Source organism: Halictus rubicundus, chromosome 3 (genome assembly GCF_050948215.1).
Source record: "Halictus rubicundus isolate RS-2024b chromosome 3, iyHalRubi1_principal, whole genome shotgun sequence".
In the NCBI taxonomy this organism is placed as follows: Eukaryota; Metazoa; Arthropoda; class Insecta; order Hymenoptera; family Halictidae; genus Halictus; species Halictus rubicundus.
The window spans coordinates 2,567,294-2,594,523 of NC_135151.1; the positions used below are offsets into that span (position 1 = coordinate 2,567,294).

General features: G+C 44.3%; 2 protein-coding genes across 5 annotated transcripts in view; one reads left to right on the plus strand and one right to left on the minus strand.

The window, feature by feature from the left end:
* The window catches only part of Bbg (PDZ domain-containing protein big bang), a 106,436-nt gene extending 82,407 nt beyond the window's left edge, over window positions 1–24,029 (plus strand). Inside the window, exons 7-11 of the mRNA XM_076784771.1 lie at window positions 17,060–17,623; window positions 18,520–19,439; window positions 19,763–22,178; window positions 22,867–23,022; window positions 23,510–24,029. Of these exons, the coding sequence (XP_076640886.1) occupies window positions 17,060–17,623; window positions 18,520–19,439; window positions 19,763–22,178; window positions 22,867–23,022; window positions 23,510–23,679 (4,226 nt within the window). The 3' untranslated portion in view covers window positions 23,680–24,029. The remainder of the gene's footprint in view (window positions 1–17,059; window positions 17,624–18,519; window positions 19,440–19,762; window positions 22,179–22,866; window positions 23,023–23,509) is intronic.
* Window positions 3,990–26,151, minus strand: Mrpl24 (mitochondrial ribosomal protein L24). Of its 4 annotated transcripts, XR_013081907.1 has the most exons (7): window positions 25,924–26,151; window positions 25,666–25,851; window positions 25,338–25,540; window positions 25,059–25,245; window positions 24,861–24,978; window positions 13,994–14,043; window positions 3,990–5,733 (listed from the first exon to the last, which is right to left on the minus strand). XR_013081907.1 is itself a non-coding variant. In XM_076784791.1 (6 exons), exons 1-5 carry the CDS (start codon window positions 26,017–26,019, stop codon window positions 24,892–24,894), a joined length of 759 nt encoding a protein of 252 aa, XP_076640906.1. In that variant the 5' UTR covers window positions 26,020–26,151; the 3' UTR covers window positions 3,990–5,733; window positions 24,861–24,891. The 4 variants fall into 4 exon arrangements, 3 of the variants coding, with proteins under 3 accessions (XP_076640906.1, XP_076640905.1, XP_076640904.1); XM_076784791.1 differs by lacking the exon at window positions 13,994–14,043; XM_076784790.1 differs by lacking the exons at window positions 3,990–5,733; window positions 13,994–14,043 and adding an exon at window positions 19,066–19,181.
* Between the last annotated feature and the right edge of the window lie 1,079 nt (window positions 26,152–27,230).

Sequence of the window (27,230 nt, forward strand, 5' to 3'; positions counted from 1 at the left end):
ACACGACGCCACCGTACCACGAATGAGAATAACCTACGGATCCCGTGGGTTTTCATAATGTAACTGGCAAATCAGAGTGCGAGATTGCTTGGGTAAAAAGCGATTTCGCAAGGCGCGTGTCGCCGCTAACGAGAATCGGTCTGTACTGTTGCCTCCCTTATCGAATATTCCGCGGCGGTGCCCGGACGTGAAGAACGGGACAGGAACGGGTGTTTACACGTCGCATTACGCGCAAATAACATAACCACAGGTTGGAATGAGTTTTCACGCAAGGTTCTTACGTACACACCGAAGGCGAAACGAGCGGGAGAGGGCCCCGAGAGGGATCGATCAATGAAACGAGAGTTATGTGTGTTGTGCCTGGTGTCTGCTGCCGTTTGCGCTTCGTGTTCGATCGAATACCCACGGTTCATCTGTTCTAGTCTTTCTTTCTCTCTTTCTCGGTTCCTCTCTCTCTCTCTCTCTCTCTCTCACTCTCTCTCTCTCTCTCTCTCTCTCTCCCCCTCTTTCTCTCTCTTTCCTGGTCGGTGCCGCGGTTCCAATTAGACCGCACGGGTATTAAAATCCACGCCGGTTTAACCGACTGAAACGGCCGGTTGCCACGCGAACAACAACCGACAGTACTCGCGCGAGAGAGCACTTACATAAACGTGCACGCGCGTGCACCATCGCCGAGGTCACTCGCGCGCAGATCTGTGCAATGTGATATTAACCCTTCAACGCGGTTCGACGTATTAAGTTGCGTCCCACTTTTCTAGGCCTAAGTACCCGGTGAAGACAATCGGTTTTTCGATGTGCTAATCGCCGGATCGAGAATGCATAATACCACGGCATCGCATTTTGCGAAATCGCGCGACTAGCCGCTTGGAAAATTGCCGAATTCACCCTTCCTTTCTACGTCGAGATTTCAATCGAGATCGAGCGGAGTTTTGTTGCAAACATTGGGCAAGTCCGGATTCCGGACATTGTTTTATTCTGGCACCAAAGAATCATAGAATATACAGCGAGGCATTCAATCCTACGATTTTTACGATCTGACATGTTAATCCCTCCGCACCGTTTAACACCTCCAAATTTCAAGATAAATCTGTAAAAATTGAGCAATTTCAGATTTCAGGAATTCTTTGATACTTGCACCAAAAATTATCAATATGCAATATACATGGTGAGAGAGGCAATCCTACAATATCTTAGTTGCACTCACCTGTATCAACACCCTCCACACAGCAGGCAGACCCTCGAAGTCATTCTGAGTGCCAGCACAGTCTCAGAAATTTCATCAAAGAAAAGTAAAAAAGTTAAAGTTATGTGTGACACTACAAGCACACACTCAACTTTCTAGCATGCTGATTCTAAATAAAAAATTCACTATACTCAATATAATAACTAATTCATTTGTGAATCTAGACAAAGAATACTGTTTCTCATCGCTGGGAGGCGTGGCACTCAAAGCGTTAAAAATTAGATCCCTCGAATCTCTTAAGGAACTTGGAGAAATTTGAGAATTTGCTGTTTCGCGTGCACACAAAAAAGAAACGCGATCTTTTCGAATGAGTCAGCGCCGGCTAGGTAATAAAACGATACATATCATGCAAATCGTCTGGCCGGTGGACCGATCCAGTAACCAATAAATTTCGAGAACGACAATGGGCTTCGACCAGAGCTCGGTTCAAGAACGACCAATCATTCCCAACCGGTGACGCGACGTCTCGCAACAAAAGAACCACCTTGCCAGAGATAAAAATAACAATTAATAATCCCACGTACAAGGTTCCACACTTTCGAGACACGGCAAGAGGTGTGCGTACGTATGTATATCACGCGATTCGAATCTCCCGCGTCAAGGACGGCTTTTAGACGAAATCGCTGTTACTTCGGAAAGAAAGCGTTTGCGAAAGAAACCGATCTTGTACTCGGATTAGCACGGTGACGCAATACACTGCAATTCGAGTAACCGTGGACTATCGAACGGAGAACCGAGAACCTGGGTAAATATTGGAAAAAATCCTGCGGTCGAAAGTCTGTTTCATTAGGCAAGCTGAAGGAGAATGCTGCAGAAAAGCGCTTCACGTTGTTCTACTAACTATCTTAGCAGCGCTAAACTTGCTAAATTTTAGCTAGTCTCGAAAGAATTTCTTTGTGTGAAAATCGTTCCTGCGAGGTTCGTTTCAGATTAATTTCTTTGCATTCATTTTATCTGTGAATGAAAGTAGCTTCGATTTGGTTTTGGAGGGATTTTAACATCGAAAGGGTCAAATAGAGTGCTCTTCAATTATTTTACAGTAAATAATGTCACAAAACAATCTCAGAAATCGTGCTGGATTTAACACCGAACGTATGAAGTGTCAAAAGAGAATGCCACGTGTTGCTTTCTAAAAATGAAAAGATTGAATTTTTGTAGATTTTGCACAATTTTTCTTACAATATCTACCCCAATAAGTTTTTTCAATAATTTTTTTCTTTTTTTGATTGTGAAAGGAAAGATCTGGAATCGTTTGAATGTCAATGGTCGATTTTCCTTGAAATAAATTCCACGCAATAAAATGGCAACTGTGGAACTACACGAGGTACTGGAGATCGGTAAAAAATCGTCTCCGTTAATTCGTCGTAAATTCCTCCTACGCGGCCTCGTGTCAGTTTCCGTGGAAACAACGACCACGGTCGACCTTTGATTCCGATTCGATCGTTAATAAATCCCGCGTATCGCGAACCGGTGCCATAAATTCGACCGCGAAATCCAATCAGAGCTATCTCTCCGGGCCGATCGGTCGGATAACGCGTCGGGGCCGAAAGATCGAACAGATATTAATGCGGGAGTAACAATGGAATGGAGAGTACTTCCTGTTCGCGTCTTCGTGGGACGCGCACGGCTTGACTCACAGTCATAACCGACACGCGCTTATGGCACCGTTGACACACGCCGGCTGATTAATCGCCGGCCAGCATGTTCGTCGATAGCAAGCGTCATACCGCGATTAATAGTTCGCGACCTTCGAGTGACGGAGCTCTTTTTCATACTCCACGGATTCCGTCTCGCAAGCGTGTATGTATCATTGTTCTCGGAACGGCTCCGGCGATTGGTGCTTCGCGAATCGATGGCCTTTCGGAAATTACTTTCATGCAGGAAAAAATGATAGAACAACCGCGGAGTTGTTGAGAGACGCTTCAACTTATTTTTCCACGGTTCTTCCGAACACATTATACTTATTTTTACACGGATTTTTAGACACATTTCGCACGGTTTCTTTTGGCACAGTTTATTTGACTGAACACGGTTCTTTAAAGGTCACTTTATTTAATATTATACGATTTCTTAGACGAATTTTATTTAATTGTACACAGGTTTTTATTCGCATTTTATCTGTTTCTACGCGATTGCGTTGGCAGAGTTTATTTCACTTTACACCGTTCTTTAAAGTTCATTTTACATAATATTATACGGGCTGTCAGACCCCGGACGGCATTTTATTTGACTTTACACGGACCAAGCGTATTTCATTATAAAGAAAATTTTGTGATTTCTGCCCTTAAGGATTGTATTGTGGTGAGGATGAAATTAATGTGTTGCACACGAATTAGTACAGTCGCATTTAAATTATCGTGTCGGTCTCTAAGTTATCTTGTTAGGTATGGTGTTCGGCAGTGTGGAATAGATTAGGTGAATTCTGGAAGTGATGCAACTGGAAGACGTTGATGCTCGACGCATCGTTTGCTTCCCTGATGGACTGGATAGATTGTTCTATTGGGTAGATAGGTTCCAAGTATTTGGCGCCATGGCCTCTGGAATGATGACGCTCTCCTTAGTCGAGCTATTCTGCAACTTACGATGCATCGTCAGGATGATTAGCATTGGACGCAGCGAACAAGCGAAATGACTCGGTTGCAATTCTAAAAAAATTGTTACAGTACGTTTTCGTTGAGACGTGACTCAATAGTATGACGTAATGTATTATAAAATGAGGTAATTTTTAATTGACGGATCCAGTGTTGGATTTTAGAGGTATTTTATTGTAAGCATTTTATATGGAATGCAAACAGCGTCTTTGTAAACCTTAGATTACGTATCAATGTAGTAGTACACATTAGTATGCTTTAATACAGCTTAGCATATTTCAATACACTTTACTATACTTTAATACACTTTAACGTTCTTTAATACACCTTTTTAAGTGGACGTTTTTATTTGACCAGATACGACTATGTTATCTATATATGAAATCTGATGTATTCAATCAATTAACCTGATGTCTGTTAATCTATCGTGCTTTCTCCTAATATCAAATTTTACAATCTTGGAAAATATCCAGATTTTTTCGTTCGATGAGTTTTTGCGGCTTGACTCATCAATATAGACTGCGGATTTTCAGCATATATGATAAAAATGAATAGGTACAATTTACAACAGCAGACGAATGAAAAGATGTGAAAATATACTGTTTTTAACTTGTTAAAATTATCAAAGGATGAATGAAGAAGTTTCCATCTGGCTCCTAAATATTGTAATTAACGCAGACAATTTTTATTTTGCACAAAGACCCGCAGTCTACTCATCAATGACCTGAATAAATATTGATCGTGAAACTGCAAATCTTATGCATGTAAGATAAACATCAGAGCAGATCCAAAATACAGCATTGATTAAGAGCCAGGATCCAAAACAAAATTTCCATGCTGACACTAGCTCCCAGTGAATCAAATAGCAAAGCTGAACACACATTGGTAGCATACATGAAACTATATTAAATCCAAGACACGTGAAGCAAAAGAGACTGCAGAAAATCAGGGACAAAGAACAAAAAGAACAGGAGGTAGAATCCAAACAGGAGAGCACGTCTAAAAAATGCAGCATCGATAAAGAGTTACGATCCAAAAGGAAACAGCGAAGCTGAGACAACAGCTCCCAGTGAATCATGCAGCAGGCCTCCTCGTCCGGCCAACATCTTCATCATGACCCCGAAGATCCGTGAAAGAAGGACTCGGTTCCCCGAATAGACGACGAGAGTTCGCCGACCGGCTCGACAAACCCGGTTCGCCGAAAGAAGGGCCTCGAACTTCTCTTGACCGGCTCCCACGGGCAGTTTCACAGTCCGGGACGTGTTAATGCGATCCGCACACGACCTCCTCGTCGACAATGCAGCCGCCCGTGGTTGTCAGGGTCGAGAGGAGACACGCGAGCTGCCCGGAATTGCCCATAAAACCGATCCCCCAGCCTACTTTTCTCGGCTCCGAAATTTTCTAGCCGGTTTCGGTGACGGTGTTTCGTCAGAGGTGTATGCGCGGTGAAAAAATACATTTCGAATCCGTGGGTCCCGAGGGACCGAAAACGTGTAGCCACACGGAGACACTTCTCCTTGTCGCGGTCGTTCAGATCAGCTCGGTTCAGCTCCGGGAGTCGTTTTATCCCTTCTCCAAAGCGGACGCGTAACGCTCGATGTCGACTGTAACCGCGGAAGCTGGCCCCGACGAGCAATGTCGTCCAGTCTTACGAGAGCCCTCTTGCCGGCAAGAACGGGTCCTCTCTCCCTCCCGCGATACCCCTCGCCAACACACCAGTCGTTGCTTCTTCCTCCCCGGAGCTGTCCTAAGAAACTTCGCGCAGGTGTGGCCCAAAGTGGTCCTTTTCGGTGCGCGAGAGTCGTGGACCTGCTGCCGTCGCCTTCGGAAACGAATCCTTCGGCTGCAGGATTGTTTAAAGGGGTGTCCAGAGGATACAGAAACCCGGAACACTGTTTTCTGCAAGAACATTATTGAATAGTCGAAACACGAGTTAGAGGATCCTTCAAGGAGCTAGATTATTGAGGAGAATCTGTTTCCAGTTCGAGAATCATTGAGTTACACCACCGTTCCAGGACTTGTGTGATCGGAGGGGCCTAGGATCAAGATCGGATGAGATCTGGACCTAGAAGCTAAATAATCGAGAAAAGTTCTCAAATATTCCCAAGCTGCAGGACCAGTGCAAAACACATCCAGAACTTAAATAATCAAGAAGACCCTAGGCGTAGGTTCGGATAAGGATCGATTGTAGAATGTTAAATGATTCCTGAAGCTGTAGGATCATTCAAGAAGACGTTCAGAACTAATTAACTAACGGTCTAAGGTTAGCTAAAACCAGAACTGAATCTTCAAGATCGAAGCTTCAAGTTGGAAGATTGTTTAACGTTGGCTACTTCTTATCAATCAAGTATTCGAACGAAAGATCCGCTTCGAGATAGATCGTAGAGACCTCCAGGAGCCAAAATAGAAAAATCTGGAGCCAGGTGTGGATCCAGTGTGAATCTAGTGTGTATCAGGTGTGGATCAGGCCCGGCAAAGTTCCCCGACACCGTTGCACCAATACATCGAAACTGGAAGTGCCTTTAGAACTACAAGCGAGTGAAGTCGGCCGCGATGAAGCCAGACGAAGACAGCTTCCCCCGCGAAGCCCGGTTCTTCGACGAAGTCGAGGTCAGTACTACTTCTCCCTTCGACGATCTAGGATCGATGTCGAAGCACACTCGTTTGAACAGTTCGAAACGGTGCCTCGAAGCAGGAATGCACTCGGTTCTCTGAACAGCGAGACGATTATAACACGCGCGGAATAGACACATCTGTTCTGAAGTGATAGCACCAATTGGATTAGTATCGCATGATAGAATCCAGGAACGCGGAGCGCCGCGGGAATCGTCGTCTATGCGTGATCGCGTTTGTTTGGGTATTTATTCTAACGAGGTTAGCGGCCACTGGTTAATTAATGCTCTACGGTTAATTGGTACGAGATCATTAGGCGTTGTTGCGTGCATTTGCACAATATCCACACCGATTTGCACAACGATTCGATAAATTCGATCGTGGACAGATGCGACAGAGACACGTGCGATTTTCACGATTTTCGTCCCGTAACTGTGTTCGCCGCGATCTTTAATCGTCTGCAGCTAATGCCGCAATAAGCGACTTTCGCTTTCTTCACATTTTCTTCGCAATTCCCACCATACGCAATTTCGTCAGAAAGAATCATTTTACACATGATCTAGTACGTTGATCCTTCTAGCTTGGCAAAGAGATTCAAGTCGACAGGTTAAATTACAAACGAGATACCGTGAATCCGGGATATACGTCACCGAGACTTCCGAGTTAGCCGTCGCCGAATCATCCCCACTACCGCGGGGTGTACCCCGTGAGGGGCCAAGAAGCTCGAGAGCCGCCGCCGCCGAGGAGTGTGAACATAACAGGGTCTCGTCGGCAGCGTTTCCCCGCTGTGACTTTGACAGATAACTCATAGGACACACGAATTACGACGTGTTTACGGATCGCGGCGAACTTTAAATGACGGAGACTATCACTGTACTTTTCTACGTTCGGCACTGCATCAAAGAATAGTGTTCCGAGGATGATAAGACTCGGGCTGCTGACATATAACGCGGAGTCATTGTATTCAATCTCAAACAGTACTTCGATCGGTCGAGTTTCCTGCGAGTGTCTCGCGTTTGTTCCACGCTAGTCCAAGAACTTTTGAGTACGGTGCATTGGCAGCAAGGCAGTTGAGAACGAGATTCCAAGATCACGAAATCCGGCTTACAGCGAGTGTCCACCCACACGTCGCTCGACGAAACGCTCTCGTTCGCTTCGAAACGCGCGACCCGGTACGCTCGATTAACATTCCTAGCCGAGTTGCCGGCAGATGCAACTAATCGGCGATATACGCTCGTGTCGGAGAGCAGGAGAGCGGGATCCGAGAGAGCGAGAGAGCGAGGGAGAGAGAGAGAGAGAGAGAGAGAGAGAGAGAGAGAGAGAGAGCGAGCGCGTGTCCCAGCGATCGCACCATATTTGTACCGATATCGGGGATACCGAGCGTCGGAGTGTGCGTTCGTTGCACATTGCACGTAAACGCGTCGACGGTTTGCCCGTTGCACTGTCGACGATGGAATGCGAGACCGTCCTCGGGATTAAAACGTTCCGGAACGCGCGAAATGCGTGTTAAAAACTTCACCGGACGGCTAATAAGAACGTTATCCTCCAACGGTTCTGGGCTAAGGCCGTGTACCATTACTGGTTCTCAGGAAACCCGCGAATCGTGGCCTCTCTATGCACCTTCACGCAGCTTCTTTCAATTTTTAACCCTCTGCACTCGAAGCAATTTTTACTCCAAAACGAAACTTTTCTTCCGACCTAGCATATTTCTCTTCTATATACAGGGTGTTAGCGATAATTTGTACCAGCGTTTTTTTTCGTAAAAGGTAAACATTAGAAGAAAAAAAACCAAAGAGGAGGTAGTTGTAGTATGTTTTACTAGCAATGTGATAACGTATCTCAATTTTTGTATTTTTAATATTTTTCTAGAAACAAAGGTGACCTTCATTTTTTTAATGGAATGCTACATATTTGTTTACGTCAAATGAAAACGGACATTGAGACGAGTTCAACCATGCAGTATACTATGGTCTTCAGGGTCATAAAGGGCAGAAATAAAAGAAATAGATTTAACATTTCGTAGTATTGTATGTACTAGTATGTTGCAGTGATAAAACTACATCTCGTGTTCAATGTGACTTCTGCTGACTATGTCTGTTTTGAACAGACAAGCTTATTCCATTAGTTCCACAGTACAGTTGCGCGAAACAACCATACGTTATCATTATATTTCGTTATTCTACACAGGAAAAAGTGGATATGTTAAATATTTTTTACGAGTGTAATAAAAATAAAAGACAAAGTAAACTAGTGTACAAAGAAAGATATCCACAGAGAGTACAGTGAAATCTCGTTGTATGTCAGTCCCGCCGTTCTTTTTACTGATACTCATACGAAATCGATGGTTCTCCGTTTGAAGATCATAAGAAACCTATGACATACAAACGCGACTGACGTTCAAGCGGAAGGAATATCCGTCTCCGATATAATGTTGCACGGAGAAGCGGACAACGAATATAATATGTTAATACATTATATTATATAATATATATATAATATAGTAAATACAATATTACGAAATGTTAAATCTATTTCTTTTATTTCTGCCCTTGTATGACCCTGAAGACCATAGTATACTGCATGGTTGAACCTGTTTCAATGTCCGTTTTCATTTGACGTAAACAAATATGTAGAATTCCATTTAAAAAATTGAGGTCACCTTTGTTTCTAGAAAAATATTAAAAATACAAAAATTGAGATACGTTATCATATTGCTAGTAAAACATACTACAACTACCTCCTCTTCGTTTTTTTTTTTCTAATGTTTACCTTTTACGAAAAAAACTCTGGTACAAATTATCGCGAACACCCTGTATATTTTTTTTATGTTATACATATTCGTACAATACTGCAATTTACTCGTACAGTACTGGAGTGTTTAGTAATTTATTAAATACAAACAAAATTAATAATGTAAAAAATATTTTGAATAATGATACAGCAATTTTTAGTGGCGCCTTACAGTCGCCATTCGAGTGCTAAGGATTAATACTTCTAGCAGCTTCGACCCTTTACACTCGAAATTCTATTGACTGCAGATTTCGGGCATTTCTTCTGATCTAGAATATTTTCGTTACGTATGACTAGAGTATGGATTTTCATACAAAAGAATCATTTTCTAAGTTCATTGTGAGAAATAGACAAAAGTGAATTTTGTCTTTTAACCATTTCAGTGAGTTGAAAACAGTTTAATAATTCGACTGCGGATTTTATGCATTTATGCCGAAAAAGTGGATTGGTCAAACACACAACTAGAACGACATTAGAAGAAGTGAATCACGTGCTTATACAATTTTCGACTTATTAACTTCTTACTCTATGATCTATTTCACCTCTTACAATAACTATAGTATCTTCGTCGGTTGAAACCTTTTAGAAAGAAGATTAAACTTATCGATTCACATCGTCGGGAACGGAAGTTAAAGAGGAGCCTGAAGAATCCTCTTCTCAGCAAACTGCAACTCGAGGAGGACTATTGCGGGACGCTGATGTCGCGGAATGTCGACGTCTCCGTTCGTTCCACGTGGAAACGAGCGAATTCCAGAAACGAGTTGCACCGAAGACGTCGATGCTGGTTTCGTTGATAGCTATGATTAATATCCTGCCTCATGTAATCAATCATACGTAATAGAAGAAAGTACATTCCATGTATTTTTAAGCAGATTTAGCATAGGTGTATTACTAAATTCGTTTCGCAACGTAAGTTTGTTTGGGTATCTTCAATATCTTCTTTTCATTCGTTAACAGAGCAGAGAGTTGCAATCAAACAGTTATAGAATGGTTGAGCAAAGCAGTCGGTATAAACAGTCTTTATGATTCATTGTGCCCGTGTGATCAGGATTTACAATGGCAATTATACTGCAGTCACACCGAAATCGTTAAAATCAGAATCAAGTTGCAATCGGATAGCAGCGCCTGAGAAGAGCAAGGGAACTTTCAAGAGAACCTAAAATTCAGAGGAACAAAAATCCAGAGGTGGCTTTGCTTGCCGAAAGGAGGTGGCGCGAAACCAAGGAAACTTTGCGAACGAGGTCAGCGGAGTCAGGGTTGCGAAACTGCTCGCAAAGCGGATACAAGAAGCCCATTAGCAGGTCAGCGTACGAATCAGCTGGTACACGGACGGAGGCTAATTGTCGGCTAAAGCGACACGGATGGTTTCAATGGTCCCAGGCTCTGTTTCTGTTAAACGGCCGGAACACACCGGTCGGAAGACACAGGAAGCTCGTAGGCGATGTTCGTCTACGAATTGCATAATGCGGTTGTCGAGCGTTCTCCGCCGCGCCGCGCCGCCATGCCCGCGCTCTGTGTGCTGTGCGCCAGTCAATGGAATTTCCGATGGCACGTGGTGCATCCTGCATCGTGTAAACGGCACACAGCACGCATCTAGCTGGCTACTAGTATACTACACGCCGCTGCTCGCACGTGTATCGCCGATTAGTTCCATCGGACAGCAGCAGCCGGCCTGGAATGTTGATCAGAAGCTAGCGGGACGCGAGACGGCACGCGAGATCGATCCTCGATCGAGGAGATCCCTTCTGGCTAGGATCGAAAGAGTTATCAACCGGAGTACACGAAGAGAAGCTCTCGCAAGCAAAAGTTTTAGTCGCAAACAAACCCCACGACTAACCCCACGACCCCCCGCGATTAGTCAAAGATCTCAGAGATGAGCAGCGAAGGGAGAATCTGCTAGCATATCCATAGCTCCCATTTCTACGAAAACGAACCAGAATTAGCATTCAGACCTGTCGCCAATGAATGATGGAATCTCGGTATTTTTCAGAACGCGTTCGTGACGGATATTTTACAGCGAAATCGTATCCTAAGGCCGCGCGAAAGCCTCTCTTGTCTATCGTCCACATGGAAAACATAGTTGAATCGCACGAAACAGGTCTTCGTTCAATGAAACCGTGCACCAAGACGGCGCATGGATTATATTCTACACCGGTGGATGCTGCATGCCTTGAGCCACGACTTGATTATATTCTACGTTCCTCGGTAGAACCCTCCTGGGTTCCCTCGGCTACATCTTCATCGTCAGACGCCCCGCGCGCGCGCATGTTTATGCAAAGTTACGCTTTTCTATATACCTAGGCGATCGCGAAAAAATCGAGATTAAGTAGTCACTTATTTTAATTCCAGCTCTTGCTGGCGTTCTCCGACTCGTTTTCTTCTCCGGCTCGCGTCTACCGTAAGTGCATAATATCCGCAGCCCATCGATCATACGCTGTGCGTTGCATTAGCCCGCGTAGAAAGGTAGCGATTACACCGTTCTACAACCTATGGAGAACCTGTGCCTCGCGTTGGACGGCTCCCCGTGTTCTTGAATTCCTCGGATTTTTTTCGGGACTCTTTGCATTCCAGTGGCAGCGATTGTGTTCCGCCGTGTAGAACTAATCTGTTTTGGGCAATCTCGAGATAATGCGCTCGCACAGGATCGTTGCATGTTTGAACAAGCTTCCAGGCTCGTAGATCGAGCTCTTATACAATGAAGATCGACCGGGTTCAACTTGTTCCAGCCGAGCTATCTGGCTTGTTTTACAGGTCTCGTTTATCATGGATTTATACAATCAATTAATTATACGCTAAGTAACGTGTGCTGCGCGTGGAGAACGATACCGCCTGATTACACGCTCCGCATTGTAAAACCTGCTTGTTTACCGTTCCAGCTTGATCGCGTTGCTGCACGAAAAGGGATTGACAATATCTCATCCCGATACGCGCTTCAACTCTTTACGTTGCGTGCACTGGATATAGAATTTTCAATTTTTCTTTCTTCGACGCCGATCGTATTTCCTGTGCACTGCGCCGGTCCATGTTTCATTTAAATCGAAGTGAACTATTAAATTACTCCACGAACTTCAACGAAAGATGAAATCCTGATTGATTAGAAAATATGAGAAAACAGAGAAAGAATTCTGTACATATTCGTCTTAACGATTGGGCCGAGGGCCGCCATTAGAAAAAACTTCGAGATCCGTTGAACGCGCGCACTGTTTCGCGAATTTCCTCGACTTTGTCCGGTTTGAATCGAATCGATTGATCGGTGAAAATTCGAGATTCCTTGACGAGGTTCCAAGTGAAACGCACAAAGGGCGGCGAAGTAGAGGGGGGGGGGGCAGATTGCGAAAGGCATTTGAAAATATTATTGCGAGTTTTCCGCGATTCCGAGCGAAATCGCGGGCCGACACGCCCGGTTGTTGCGAGCGCTCGGCTCGCGCAGATAACAGCGTTCGGCTTTATCAGTGGGTGCGCGCGTTAGAATGTAGAAATCCTTGGATCCCGAGCGGTCAGGTTGCGATCAGCCGCGGATCCACGAGAGGTTTGCTCGCGCTAGCGATTCCCGCGCGAACACGCGGCGAAACTGGGCTCTCGCGAGATCACGGGACGCGTGAAAGTAACGCGATTGCGTAAACCGGCTAAAATAACCTAAGCGGCCTTTTTGCACCGGTGACTGATGTCCTTGGCTTTCGGGAAGATCGCGGACGATGGGTCCATCAGGTGAGGAATCATAATCTCGAACAGGCGATCAACGGAATCATTTCTTTTCGTCGAACTTTCGGTCTTTCGGATGTTCAACGCTTGACCACTTTGTCGTTCATACATCAATTGCTTAGCGGTAATTTTAACACCCTAAAATGTTTAAATAGGTGAATTATTATTATTATATGAAATACTACCAGTAGGCGTATACAAATTCATAAGAAAATTTGAGGATGGACATCGTGTAACATTGACCCTTGAATATTTCCATTCCGTATGATTTTTTTTAAATTTTGCACATTTGAAGCTTATAATACCTCATTCGAGAGGCGAGGATTTATTTATGTCATAGATCCACAAGAAGTTACAGCTATCCCCATGCTTTTGAGCGACAATGTACTTATTAGATCGTGGATTTTTATGGAAAATAAAAACCGGCTGAATTAATTCGAAGATGCTGTATCACCCATTTCTCTTCTTAACAATTATAATGAGTTCAAAATAGTGTAACAGAATCTTTAAACTTTTTTAATATTTTCACTGTTTTGTATACGTCATTTTTCATCGTCTAGTAATCAACGGTTGTATTGTTTTGCATCACTTTTACTTCGTTTTAAGCGATTCGTATGCATCATCGATGCAATTAGCAGTCTAGACTTGGAAATTAATTACTATGCTTGTGTAAGATCTTTCAGGAATTCTTTCGATTTTGTGGAATTTTTATGTCCAGCCATTCGGCTGTCGTAGTGCTAAACTAGACACACTGTTAATTAGTTGGTCGTTTCTGCGCCTCAAAATTGTAATTCGTCGCTGAGACTAAAAATCGATTAGCAAACTGCATATTCGTGTGGCAATTAATAGCCAATTAATTCAGAACCGGCCAGATGCAAAAAGATCGAAAGTAAAATCACTGCGACGAACCTTGCCATTCCAGTTTTTGTGTTTGCCTTTCCATCAAATAAATTCCGTGGAAATATATCGGTAGAATTGTGGATTTTATGCATTCAAGTCAAAATGAGTAGGCGCGTTGTAAAACAGTAGAACGATTTAAGAACACCGATATTACCTTAAACTTATGAAAATGATTCAAGTGAGAATGGACTGTCTATCTGGCTCCTGAAACAGATACAGAAAATGTTTATTTTGCATAAAAATCCGCAGTCTATTTCAATTTTTCACTGTGCATTCGATCGGCCAGGAGAATCGGATCGTTTTTCCAGACACAACACTCATACGATCCAAATCGGCGCACAGTTGTTCAGAATCGTAAAATAAGTGGACAAAATTCGAAAAATTTGACTACATGGAATGATTTAATATTTGGTCTACCGATAAATTAATACTCGTATGAATCCTACTCAAAAGGTGGCGGTCATGGATAATGTAATAGTTTAGAACCACATTGAATTATAAACATTCAAGCGTCGATGCTCTCTTGAAACGGAAATCGATCGGTGTATGTTACGCGACGATTGAAAACAACATATATTTTTTCTACGCAAGATTTATTTCAGGTATTTATTTGTTTTTTGTTCATTTTTAAGAATTTTTGACTCTTGCTAAAGTAGTAATTTTCTACTACAGTTTTCACGTAAAAACATTAAATATCTCTTCAATGAAGGTTATGTTAAAAATGCTGTAACTTTTTTAGTACAAATAGATGCATCAAATTTCTTCCAATATCGATTTCTGTAAACACTATTGTTGTAATTAAACTAAAATTTAGCTGCCTCCGCCTGCGTCTGTAAACGTTCAATAATTAAATAATTGTTAATAAACTATATAAATGTGTAAAAAAATATCTAATTAAACACAATTTGAAATATAAACTTTCAATGATTTCATTAACAATAACTCTTTAATTATACAGCTTCGTGGGTATATTTATATAACATTATTTGTGTAAAATTATGCTTTAAATCAATTAGAGATTTTTCGATTTTATCGGATAAAACACCCCCTACAAGGGTAGCTCTATAAGGGTTGTTTTTTATATTAGCAGAAAAGCAATATCAGATTCGGATTCTACGAATTGAAAACTCCCAAAACCGCTTTCTTTATAATACTGCATAGTTTACACTAAACCTACCTGGGCCGGTCAAATTGACCTTTTCAAACTTCTGCGTACAATTTCATACATACAACATGATGACTTTTCTTAAAGTATGTATACAATGTATTTTTCAGTATTTATTTCTCGTTTTACTTTGTTTTCTAAAAAATATTTGTAGCCTGCCCTACCTATCGCGACCGGTCAATTTGAACGCACAAGGTAATATAGTATTTAAATAGCTCTCCTATTTTAATAGCTCTTCTAAGCCTAAACAATCCGTATAAAAGAAAGCCTCAATGCGGCATGGCCAACTCAAAATAAGGGAGCCGCCTTATTGAATGAGACACTATCAAGTTACGCACGTTTCATGGCAAATACATCCAAACCGTAATGGTGGACGACACAGTACAATTTTGTAAATCGAGGAGAGAGCATCGCAGTATTTTTTAGATAATTGAAATTATATAAAAATAAATTTGTATCGTCATTTTATGGAAGTTGTTCATCAACTAATTCATTCAGCAACAAATTGACTATTATCTACGTTTAATTATATTAACAATAACTTTTTTTAAGAACCGGTCATTTTGACCACGCACGGTAGAAACAGGTATACAAGAATCTACAAAATATATTGGTGTTCGGTGTCCAGTTTGAAGCCGCGGATTAGATCGACCGGTGAATTCTGTTTTATTTCGAGACATAACACGTATCCGATCCGAATCGGTATCGCCCAGAGCGGATTCGCAGCTCGTGCGTAAAAGCTCGTGCGTGTAGAACCGATCGGTTCACGCTCGCGTGCGCTCGATGTTGCAACGCGACCGATTCGCTCGAGCATTTCGATCCGCGGGATTCCAGCGGACAAGAAAAGCTGAAATAAACTAAGCGGCAGAACGCGCCGGTCTATCCCGATAACACCGAGACTCAAGTTTTTAAAAACGCGGACGCGTTCGTCGAATATGTTTCTCGGCCCCGGTTGATTCCGCGTTTATCGAGAGAGAGAGAGAGAGAGAGAGAGAGAGCTCAATGGAGGAATTTTAATCTACGTGAGAGCGGCAATTCAGATATTCGCATTTAGCGCGGCTACATCTTTACGATTCGCAATTCCGATTTGCGATGTTACTCCGCCGAAGGTCGCCGATCGCCGAACGTGCCCTGAATCTTCGAGCAGAGGAAAAAATACCACGACCCAGTTCCCATTCTGCTTCGCCGATACCGCGGAACGTACGTGTCCAATCCTGCCGTTTACAGATCAAAGGATCGATGTTAATTGCCGACATTGTGGAGAACGAGCGAGTCGCTTTTCCTCTTTGTCTTGCTCAACACGTTCGCCGCGGCCGTCACGTTTTCGCTCGTTCTGACGCTCGTAAAAATTCCTCGAAACCGAAACAATCCGTCTGTCGGAACGAAAAGCGGGAACGGAAGAATCGTCAACCCAGTCGCTGGTTGTAGATTCGAAAAGCTGACTCGATATGTCGAACGACGATTTTTATATGGAAAATCAGGTGTGTCCGCTTTGGTAATTGCTCGAAGCGTACTTTTTGTTGAGAATGTGGCGATAAGTGAGATTGTTGACTTTCTAATGAGCAATAGCAGTCTTTCAGATAAAAACAAATATATCTACGTCTACGTTTTCCGATTCTACTAATAGTTGGAAACGTTCGAGTGTTCTGTAAAATTCAATTGGAAACTGCCGGGTTAATCTCTCCTTTAATGTCGTGAGTAGAAAACTAAGTAGCTGTAATTTAAAGCAGAGAAAACATTCATATGTGTTCAATTAACTCCCGTTCGTTGCAATTGAAATGAGAAATTTTGTATTTCGCAGAGAAATTCGCGATCCATTGATTATCTTGGGCTCAGAGTTTGATCGGTCTCGCAGCGAATACAGTGAATTCCCGCTATAAGTCAGTTGCGCGGTTCTGGCGAGAGACATTTAGACGAAATCTGAGGTTCTCTCGTACCCCGCGATGGTGTGGGTAGTTCCAATGACTTTCAACCGCGAAACTTGCACTGACTTACAACGGGAATTCACTGTAGCGTGCAGTACTTGAAATGACGATGGGCTTTGTCGGATTTCAGGGACGGTAAATGGTAGGATGGACAACTGCGGAGGCGGTCAACGCCTACCCCCTGACGGGGACGAGTTCCCAGCGGCGTATCAGGAGTTTGGCACCGGCGGTCAACAGTACCGATTCGTGACAGCGAGCGCGACCACGAGGGCGTCGACGATGACGGCGAACGGTGGTCTCGTGTGCGCCGACAGCGAAACAATGTTCATCGGCGCCGAGAGCTTCAAGCTGATCGATGGGAACGTGGTCACCACCGCGAGCATAATCCTGCCGGACAACAGGGGCGTCGAGAACGGAAGGCAGGACGCCGGCAAGCTGAACGAAATCAACGGGAAAGCAGGCGTCGACAAGGTCTGTCAGGACACCTTGGACGGCACTGTCTTGGACAGCTTCCCGAAGAAAGCGACGTCCAACTATGCTGCTTATGGGAACCAGGGTAACGGGAACGTGATGGTGTCCGAGAAGAAGGTTGAGATCACGGGGTACTATCATAAAGACGCGCCGGTTATCGAGGAGACGCAGGATCATGCGGAGAAGGAGGCGGTGGACACACCGCCACCTTTGCCTTTGACTGGTGAGGATGCTGTTCTTCTCGATATTAAAGCAATCATTGCAGTTAGAGATTCATTAACCCCTTGCACTACGATTTATTTTATGATTCCCGTAAGTAGAATTTCTAGAAAACAAAAGATAATTTATGTTTATTATATGCCTGTATATTCCTGAAAGACGCACATTGAAATCCGCATCACAAGTCTGCGAGGGGTTAATAGGCTGCGGATTGTATGGAATTACGAACAATACAGTGAATTCTCGATATATGTCAACAACACGGGTCTTGCCAGCGTCGTCTATCGTCCAGGAGACAAACCGGAGCTCTGCTATGTTTACACCTCTCGACGTCCGAGGCCTCTCGTAGTGGGGATAATTTCGCGACGTTTATCATCCAGGCCTTGGCGACATATAGAGAAATCACTGTATTAATAGATCAAATGTGAAACAGTAAACACATTTAGAAAATCTAACGATACTGCCGCACTGTTTTCAATTCTATGAAATTATTCAGACGATAAATAAATATCTATGTAGCTCTTGTAGTTTGCGCAATTTATACAATTTTTATTTTACAAGAAAATCCGCAGTCTACTCATTAGAGATGTAGATGTAGACACGTGTGCAAGTGTATGCCTTGTGCTTTGCCTTTAACTGGCAACGATGCTGTTGTTAATATTAACCCTTTGTACTCCAAAATTTTGTAAACAGCTATTAAATGTCGAGTCACACTCGACAATGGAGTGCAAAGGGTTAAGACAATCATTGCAGCTAGAGATTCGTTAAAGACCAAGACAGACGCTGTAACACTGGTGTTTGTCTTGTTTGCAAATTCCTTGGAAATCTTAACGGAAGAGCATCCTCTTTGGACACCAGCTCTACCGTCTCGCTAAACGGCGTCTGTTGCATCTTCTGTAGGTCCTCCAAAGATAGAGACCACCAGTGTCTACTCCAGGAACGTCTCAGCCCTGGAACCACCACAGAGAAAGTTTTCCTTGAACGGAGAACTATGGCGGCAGGATGACAAGTCTGAGAGATCCGTCAGGGACAAGATCGCCATGTTTTCGTCGCAGAGCAGCCTCGACGGACCTTTATTCCCAAACTCGGTCACTGTAGCAACAGCCACTACCAACGGCAGGAGATTGTCCAAGTATAAATCAACGGAAGACGTGTGCAGTGACGAGAAGAGTCCAGGACAGAAGGAGAGAGCGTCCTTCTTTGCTGATAGAACTCAAAGCTCCTTCGATCTGACGGACTCCGGACGGAACGTGGGACCAGAGACGAACAGAAAGTATGGCCAGAGGTCTCCCAATCTGCACCAGAGTCCCTCGTTCATTCCGCCGACGATTCACACCTCAAAGACGTTCCCGGTAGTCCCGCCCAAGCCTGTCGCTTCGATTCCATTGATTGGCTCCTTCGAGAAGACCCAAAAGAAGAGCTACGCACCTCCTGGTACTCAGCAGACTAACATCCTGCAGTCTAACTTCGGCAATCATCAGAATTCATCGGGCGTGCCATCGAAAGCGATCGCTTCGAATGCGTTGACTCGAGCAACCAGCTTTTCTGGTTCGACGCCTTACCTGCAGGACCGAGGATCCACCTATAATGACCTCCTCGCTAGCTCCCAGATCAACAGGACTACCTCTTTGGCGTCCACCATACGGAGACCTAGCGAGGACATCAGAAGGACCAGTCTTAATCAGCTGATCGAGCAGAGGAGGAGGTCCATCTCGAAGCTGAGGGGATTGGTCATCCCTGAGAAGGAGGCGATACCCATCGAGGCCCCTATTGTTGATCTACCTGAGATTAAGTCCCGCGATTCCATACTGCTGCACCAGGTTAGCAAACAGCAGTTGATCTTTTATTGGTTTCGGTACACTAACTTGGATACACTCCATAGCATAGTGTCAAGGTGTTTAGAGTCACCACTAGATCACTTAGAAAATGCTGAACTCCCCATCCTCCCTAGCATACTCTTTTGCCAACTAATCAACTGATCTTTCGCTTAACACACCTATCCCCACCATTACTTAGCACAACTATCCCCACCATTACTTAGCACAACTATCCCAACTTCATCCCATCCCTACCCTCCACTCAGCCGACCCGCTATCTCTCCAGTTGAAGACACAAAAGATAACACAAACATTTATTGTTTCAGATACCAAAGGCCAACATCCAGGACAAGTGGGGTTCCCAGAGCTCCATAGCGAGCAACGCGAGTACGGCGAGCGTGCCGCTGAAGGCGACAACGTCCTTCAAGATGCCAGCGCCTCAGATCCACTCCAAGTACTCGCCAGCGTTCAAGAGGAAGAGCCTGGCCGTCTACGGCACGTCTTCCAACAGCTCACCCCTAAACGGGACCACGAAGACCACCGAGGCCACACCAACTTCAACGACTTCGACTTCAACGATACCAGAACCGCCCAAGAGCCTGGAGAGCATCTGCAGCCCGACTCGCAGCGACTACAGCTTCGAGTTCACTTCAACAGCTAGTTCGCCGGAGGGTTTGCGCAGCAGACCGAAAACGGTGCAGAGGAAGACCAGGATGGACTACGATGACTCGGATAATGATTCAGCGGTGAGCAGCTCGCAGAGCAGTATCTCAAGAGGATTCAGCCCGCCCATGTCGCCGGTTCCTTCGGAGAGATCTACAGTCTCTTCGGAGAGGTCCTACGTGTCCACGGAAACCAGCTACAGACATCGCGCTCTCATCATGGACAGTCCAACGAGGAATTATGCTAAGGAGTCCAGCACTGATTATTCTCGCACGAGCATCGTCAATGAGAGGACTTTTGTCTCCGACAGATCGTCTTCAAGCAGCAGCAGCTCGGATCCTAGATCCCCTCAACCCATGGACTCGAGTCTACCCAGGACTTCGCAGATTCCTCAAAGACAATTGAAACGATCGAACAGTACCGACACCAACTGCAGCACTTCGTCGACTCTGACATCAGGGTCCCAGGCCAGTGCAGAGTCGTTGTCTAGACGAGTCCTGAAGCCGCAAAGCGTCGAGGCCATCAACCGGAAGAACATCCTAGCTAGCGCAAGGTGTCGCAGTGGGAGGGACTTGAATGGATCGCCGTTGATACAGAGAAAGTTCCCTGAGGCGGATCATCTTGGTGAAAATGGAGATGATCATCCGAAAGGTAGGGAGAAGAACACCGTTCCTGGGCCTCAGGATGTAAAGATCGCTTACATCGAAGTGACTGATAATTCGTTCCCGGAGAATGAGTCCTTCCAAAAGGAGGAGGAGCCTAAGCTGCCTCCGAAGAGGAGCGTCCCGCCTCCCATAGCTAGACCGCCCAAGTCTGAGCTGTTGGAGCCTTCGAATGACTTGAAGATGTGGGTGCGCACAGAAGCGAAGGCCCTGGCCAGGTCTGCGGAGCTGAAGTCGGTGAAGAAGATCGAGAAAAAACCGGAGCCAGTGGTGGACGCAGTGAAAGCTGGCAAAGCGGTTGATGATGAGCAAATACCATCAAGAAATCGGCATAACGGTGTCGATACTGTTGTTGCGGAGACCACGAAGCAAAGGAGCAGAGTTAGTGAAACTCCGAAGAAGCTTCCCGAAGACCAGAACGATTTGTTAACGATCCTGACCACGAAGAGCAGGTCTAGATCAGCGATCCACGTGGACGACGGCAGTTTCGGCCGGTCCAAGAGCCAGATGAGTTTAGAGGACATCCTGAGCGCGAAGAGCGAGGCGAAATTATCAAGGACGCAAAGCGTAGAGGGCAGAGCTGAAAGGAATACCGTTGGCCAGAGTAAATCGTTGTGGGAGCCGAAGGAGAATCGGTATGGGAGAAGAAGCTCGACGACATCGAGCGATTCTTGGAACGACGATAAGCCTTTTGTGTCAAAGATACCGACGCTAGGCAAGCCGCGGATCGCAGATAACGTCGAGGAGACGGCGGAGGTAGACAAGTCGAAGATGACATCGAAGATCCCGACCACGAGGAACCTGAGTCGCAGGAGCGCGAGTGTCACGGACATGAAGAAGGCGCTGGAGAAGATCGACACTCCTACTAGTCCGCTTCAACCCCCTACAAGTGCTCACAATCGATTCCCGAGTCTCGACAGCAGTGTGGATGAGAACTTGTCGCCGGCAAGCACTGACATTGACACTGACAGGTGCTGCAGCGAGCAGTTCGGCAGCATCAGCTCGCTGGCAAGTAGCACTAGTTTGATCTCGCAGCAGGAGCTGGCGCAGCTGGTTGAGGAGGCCAGTCTAGAGGAAGCCAGAGGTGCTCACGATGTGGTTGTCGTGTTGTTGCACAAGGAGAACCCTGCCGGCAGCGTCGGCATCACGCTGGCTGGAGGAGCGGATTGCGAAGTCAAGGAGATCACGGTGCACAGAGTGCTCGCGCATTCGATCGCTGACAAAGACGGCCGAGTGCAGAGGGGGGACAGGATTCTCAGCATCAATGGAAGAAGCACGCGAGGTCTCACGCACAGGGAGAGCCTGGCCGTGCTGAAGCAGCCCAGGTCCGAGGTGGTCCTCGTCGTCTCCAGAGCCAGGAACGAGGACGGGTGCAGACTGAGATCACGGACCGCCAGCGTCGAAACTATCATCGAAGGTGAGAACGAACACTGCGTTGCCTTGTGTTGGAGACATATCTGGGCTTGAACCTTAAATCTTGAAGCTTGAGGTTTCAAGATTGAGGCTTCAAGACTGAATCTTGGCGTGAGAATCTTAAAGATTGAACCTTGAAGCTTGAGGATTGAATCTTGAAGCTTAAGGCTTGAAGATTGAAGCTTAATGTTAAAACCTTAAACCTTGAACCCTGAAGGTCGAGGCTTGCAGCTTGAGGCTTAAGGCTTGAAGTTTGCAAATTAAAAATTGATGTTTGAGGTTTGGTAGGCTCATTGACAGTTATTGTCAAGTGTTTCTAGTCAGTCTCCCCGGAAAAATTAGCCATTTCGCAAGTATTGCTAACGATGATACTGATACTGTATCAAGACACACCTTAAAGTACACGTTCGGCTAAGAGTACAATTTATCAGTGTACATAGTATTGATTGTACTAGTGGCAAACTGTTTGCAAACCTCTCGAACAGCGCATTGAAAATCATAAGTGTACATAATCAAATTTTTAAACTGCTAGCTGTTCAAACTGGATTCGTGTAGCTGAGTATTGACACTGTCATAGGCACAGTACATTGAAAAGAATGTTCCGAGCATGAAACTCCGAACGACAAGAATCAATAACGATAGCTGCGTTTTTAGCAATGGTATATTTCACAAATATATTCTCTTTTCCAAAGGATTCGAGGTGAACGGTGTCGCAGAAGATACTGCTTGGGGACCTCCCTCGGTGGTAGCAGTGTATAAAGATGGGGCTGGTTTAGGATTCAGCTTAGAGGGTGGCAGAGACAGTCCTCTTGGGGACAGGCCGCTGGTGATTAAGAAAATATTTACCGGTGAGTTGCAGAAGTCTCTCGATTTATCAAATTGATTTCCAAGTCCTTTTTTTTTTCTCGTGGGGAAAATGCTTTTCGCATACCCCGGCTCCCTGGGGGAAGCCGGGGTTATGTGGGACTACCCCTGGGGAAAAATCCCCAGAAGGCTACCCACTAAAAAACCCACGCCCACCTAAGCTAAAGGGGAGGTGCCTGGATCACGCGAGTACTCAACAGGTCACCTCCCAGCTATCATCACACCCCGGGGGAGAGGTTAACCTCCCCCATTGCCTACGCTACAAGACCCCGGGCGGATTGATACCCAAGTCCTGCCGCTTGTGCAAACACTCCTTTCCACTTCAAATCCTCCTTCTCCTTGGATTCTTATTTATAAATGAACCTCCCTCACTGAAAGTCCCGACACGTCTCAAAGAGAATGCCTCTTTCGACCATCATCGCGCCTTATCGAGCGTCAGACGTGTAATACTGTTGGCGACAATAATTATAGGAGGTGCTGCCGAGAAAACAGGTGCCTTGAACGCAGGTGACCAATTGTTGGAAGTGAATGGGAACGATGTGACACGAATGTCAAGGATCGAGGCGTGGTCGCTGATGAAGAAACTACACGACGGCGAAGTGAACCTCCTAGTCAGGCATCCTGCCACCAAATCGTCGTGAATGATAGTCAATTAGATGGGGGACGCGCCCTACTAGGAACGCCGATCGAAAGGGCAGAACCCCCGTGATTGTTGAACGAACGATTGCGAGGCGAGACGAGATTCGAGCTCGAAGAATCGAACGATGCAATGCGAACGCGAGATTGTATCTCTGAAATGTCCTCTGTTCGAAGTTCTTTTTTTGGTTTTAAGGATAACAAATGGATTCTGTTCAGTCGTAAGGAGCGTTACTTACGATCGTCGGTATCGTGCTTATTCTGCCGAGGTATTATTGTTACGTGATTGTTTGGATACCTCCGTTCTTCAGGGAGATCATTTTTCTTTGTCCTGTTCGTTTTGTTTTGTGGTATCCGTCGAATTATAATTTATACGTGTTGCCGTTGTTTCGAACACGGATCAATAGGAATGAAGGAACGCTTTTCCTAATTAGCTAGTACCTAGATCACAACGAGATCTTAAAGAGAAAGAGAGAGAAAGAGAGAGAGAGAGAGAGAGAGAGAGAGAGAGAGAGAGAGAGAGAGAGAAAGACAGAGTAGAGACAGGCTTCCGTCCTCGCAATCTCGCGGAACGCGAATTTGCCAGGACCGAAACGAAGAGAAGGAATTTGTAAATATATGCGCAAGAATTCGAGATGCAACACGAGTGTCTAGAAAACTGTCGTACATAATTAAAAAAGAAAAAAAAAGGGAACCGCCGGAGGGGAAAAGATGTTAATATAACGCGTTTACGTTTACTGGATTATTTAATTGTAGACTGACATTCGTTTCTAGATTTGCGTTTGTTAAAAATCGTGCTGTGATATGTATGTGTGTTAATATTAAAAACTAACGAACGTTAACGAGAGCAGAAAACCACTCGCAATAACAATATATTCTAACCTAACAAATATTTACGAGATATTTGATTAATCGCTTTGATTCTTTAACGTTTACTTTTGCTTTTTCACCCCCCCCCCCCCCACCCAACCCCCTCGTACATATTTTCTATACAAGATTCATGAATAGGAATCGCTGCAATGTAACTTTTGTCGATAATAAACGATATGATCGAATTGCAAATGTTTCAACGTATCATTGCTTCTCGTCCTTTCCCTTTTTTTTAGATGTAGCGATATCCCGCCGCAAGGATTTGCAAGGATGATAAAATAAAATGTACACAGGTTTGCAAACAATATTAACATACCTAGTTCTATTAATTCCATTTCGTTTGTACATTAATACCAATAGTATTTCCTCGGCACGCGATTCTCTTTGATGCCCATTTTGTCCATCAAATCCATCTCAAACGTTTTCAGGGGAGCCTGAATCAAGAAAATATTGAAATGACAAACTTCGAACGTGATTAATGATACAGACTGATGCAAACACATTGATTACGTACATCAAACGTCACTTCCAATACATCTTCCGAAACTGTATCTTTAGCTTTCTCTTGGTATAAATCAGGGTTTTTATAATCTATAGTTTCTTTGCTCGATTCTGGCATTGGGATAATTCTACCGGTTCTGATGGATACTCGTACATGGTCACCTTCTTCTGTGTACCTCCATTCGATGGTAGTGGCCTGTCTAAACGAGCAAATGCACATAAATGTATTAGTAATGCAAGTACTCGAATGCCCAGGTAGTACAATTCCAATTTCCTTTCTTGCGGTACTCACAGATCAGCAGGGTCGACCAATTGGACCTGCGTTGTGACCAATAGAGGCTGTTCAACACGGGAATAAACTCCAGGGAAAGTTTTAGTTTTTCCCAGACATTCCAGTTTCGTGTTCAACCCTTCCACAATAACCCAATTTCTCTCATGATAAATATCCTTTACGTACCCCTGTTTTCCTTTGTCGGGGCCACATAATATTTCCACCTAAAACCAAGACACAATGTAGCTGCGGTTTAAGGTTAGGTATGGTTAGGAGAATAACATGGACAAGTGATACTTAAATAAGCGTTCTTGCAAATGGGATAGGATTTAATATTAACGTTACTTACACGATCTCCGCGGAAGAAGCTCCAATTCTTTATAGGCTCAACGTGAACGAATTCATGGTTCTTCCCAGGCGCATTTTGGAGCTGAAAAGCAGACGTCCATGGTCGATGGAGGGAGAAGTAAATATTTTTGCGTTTTTCCGTCCGCGGAAGGTACTGAGGTTTTCCACGCGGTGTTTTCCAATAAACCTACATAAAAATTAAGTTGTATATAAAGAAACACGTACAAACAGCTGCAGTAAGTACTAATTAAATCATTACTTGTTCGGTGACTCGTTCTATGTAGCGATCTGGTAAATTCGAATACGCTTTCGACCATTTCTTCATTCTCGTAAATAAACCATTTGTGAGTCTCATCGTACAAAATGATCGCTGGAAAATCACTTGTTGTTCACAGTTTCAAATTGTATGTAAACACACAGAACCAACAATCACCAACAATCGAGCCTTCGGCAGAGAGGATATACTGTTAAAGAAAAGCTTGTCAGCAACCGCCACGCTCCAAACGGCCGCTAGGAGAAGCTTCATGTGCCGCACACAACGCTAGATCCACAAAAACGTACAAGCACAGACGAGTTATATAAGCAGAGAGGAATGAGAGCACAGACGAGGTATAGGAGTAGACCAATCACCCAATGTATTTTTCTGTCTCACGCTCGGGGGGCTCTAGTAGGCCTGCAGCCAAGCTCGCATATGCGAGCCGAACTCGGGTCGAGTCGAGCCGGGACTCGCTTTTCGAGTCGAGTCGAGTACTCGCACGATGCGAGCTACCCGCACCGATGCGAGCTATCCGCACCGATGCGAGCTGCTCGCAACGAAGCGAACGGCTCGAAATAAAATCAGGCGTAAAATGACATGATGCGAGTTACAGCAGGAAGATCAGCACATCGATATTATCAAGCATTTTAGTATATTGACAATGCTAAATGTTTGCGATGTTTTATTATATATTTTGATAGTGAAATGTTGATTCAGAATTTGTATAATCCTTATTGAAAATAATTATGCAATAACAACTATTTCCTAGATTTATGTAAATAACTAGATGTGAAGAACGGTATTTTATATATTCCTTTATATTATACTCCGGTTCAGTGTACAGTCGTAAAAATGTGTTATCGCAAAATTGTTTATAATGTTGAAAATTAACGTTAAACTTCGTTAAATAGTTTTTGAAAGGAATGGATATATAAATATTGTATAATATTGATATGTATTTATACGCATTCGTGCCAATATGTGCCAGTCTACAACCTTCCAAGTTGGAAGTTCCAACAGCCTGTCATTCGGTACTGTGCACGTATAGGTGATAAGATTTAAAAGGGCATAGCCGATTAAGATGGTCAAAACAATTGGAACCGCAAAAAGATTCCATTTCAAACAGTATTGATTTCTTGATTTTCTGGAAATGACAGAAGTGGATTTCAAAATTCTTTTCACGGAATCTTACCAATTTTCACAAGCAATTTCATATCTGGCGGAAATCGTGGACGATCACAATAACATAAATATTCATTGCCTAATCAATGTTACTTCAATATTTTTAGAACATTAAAAAAATATTGTTA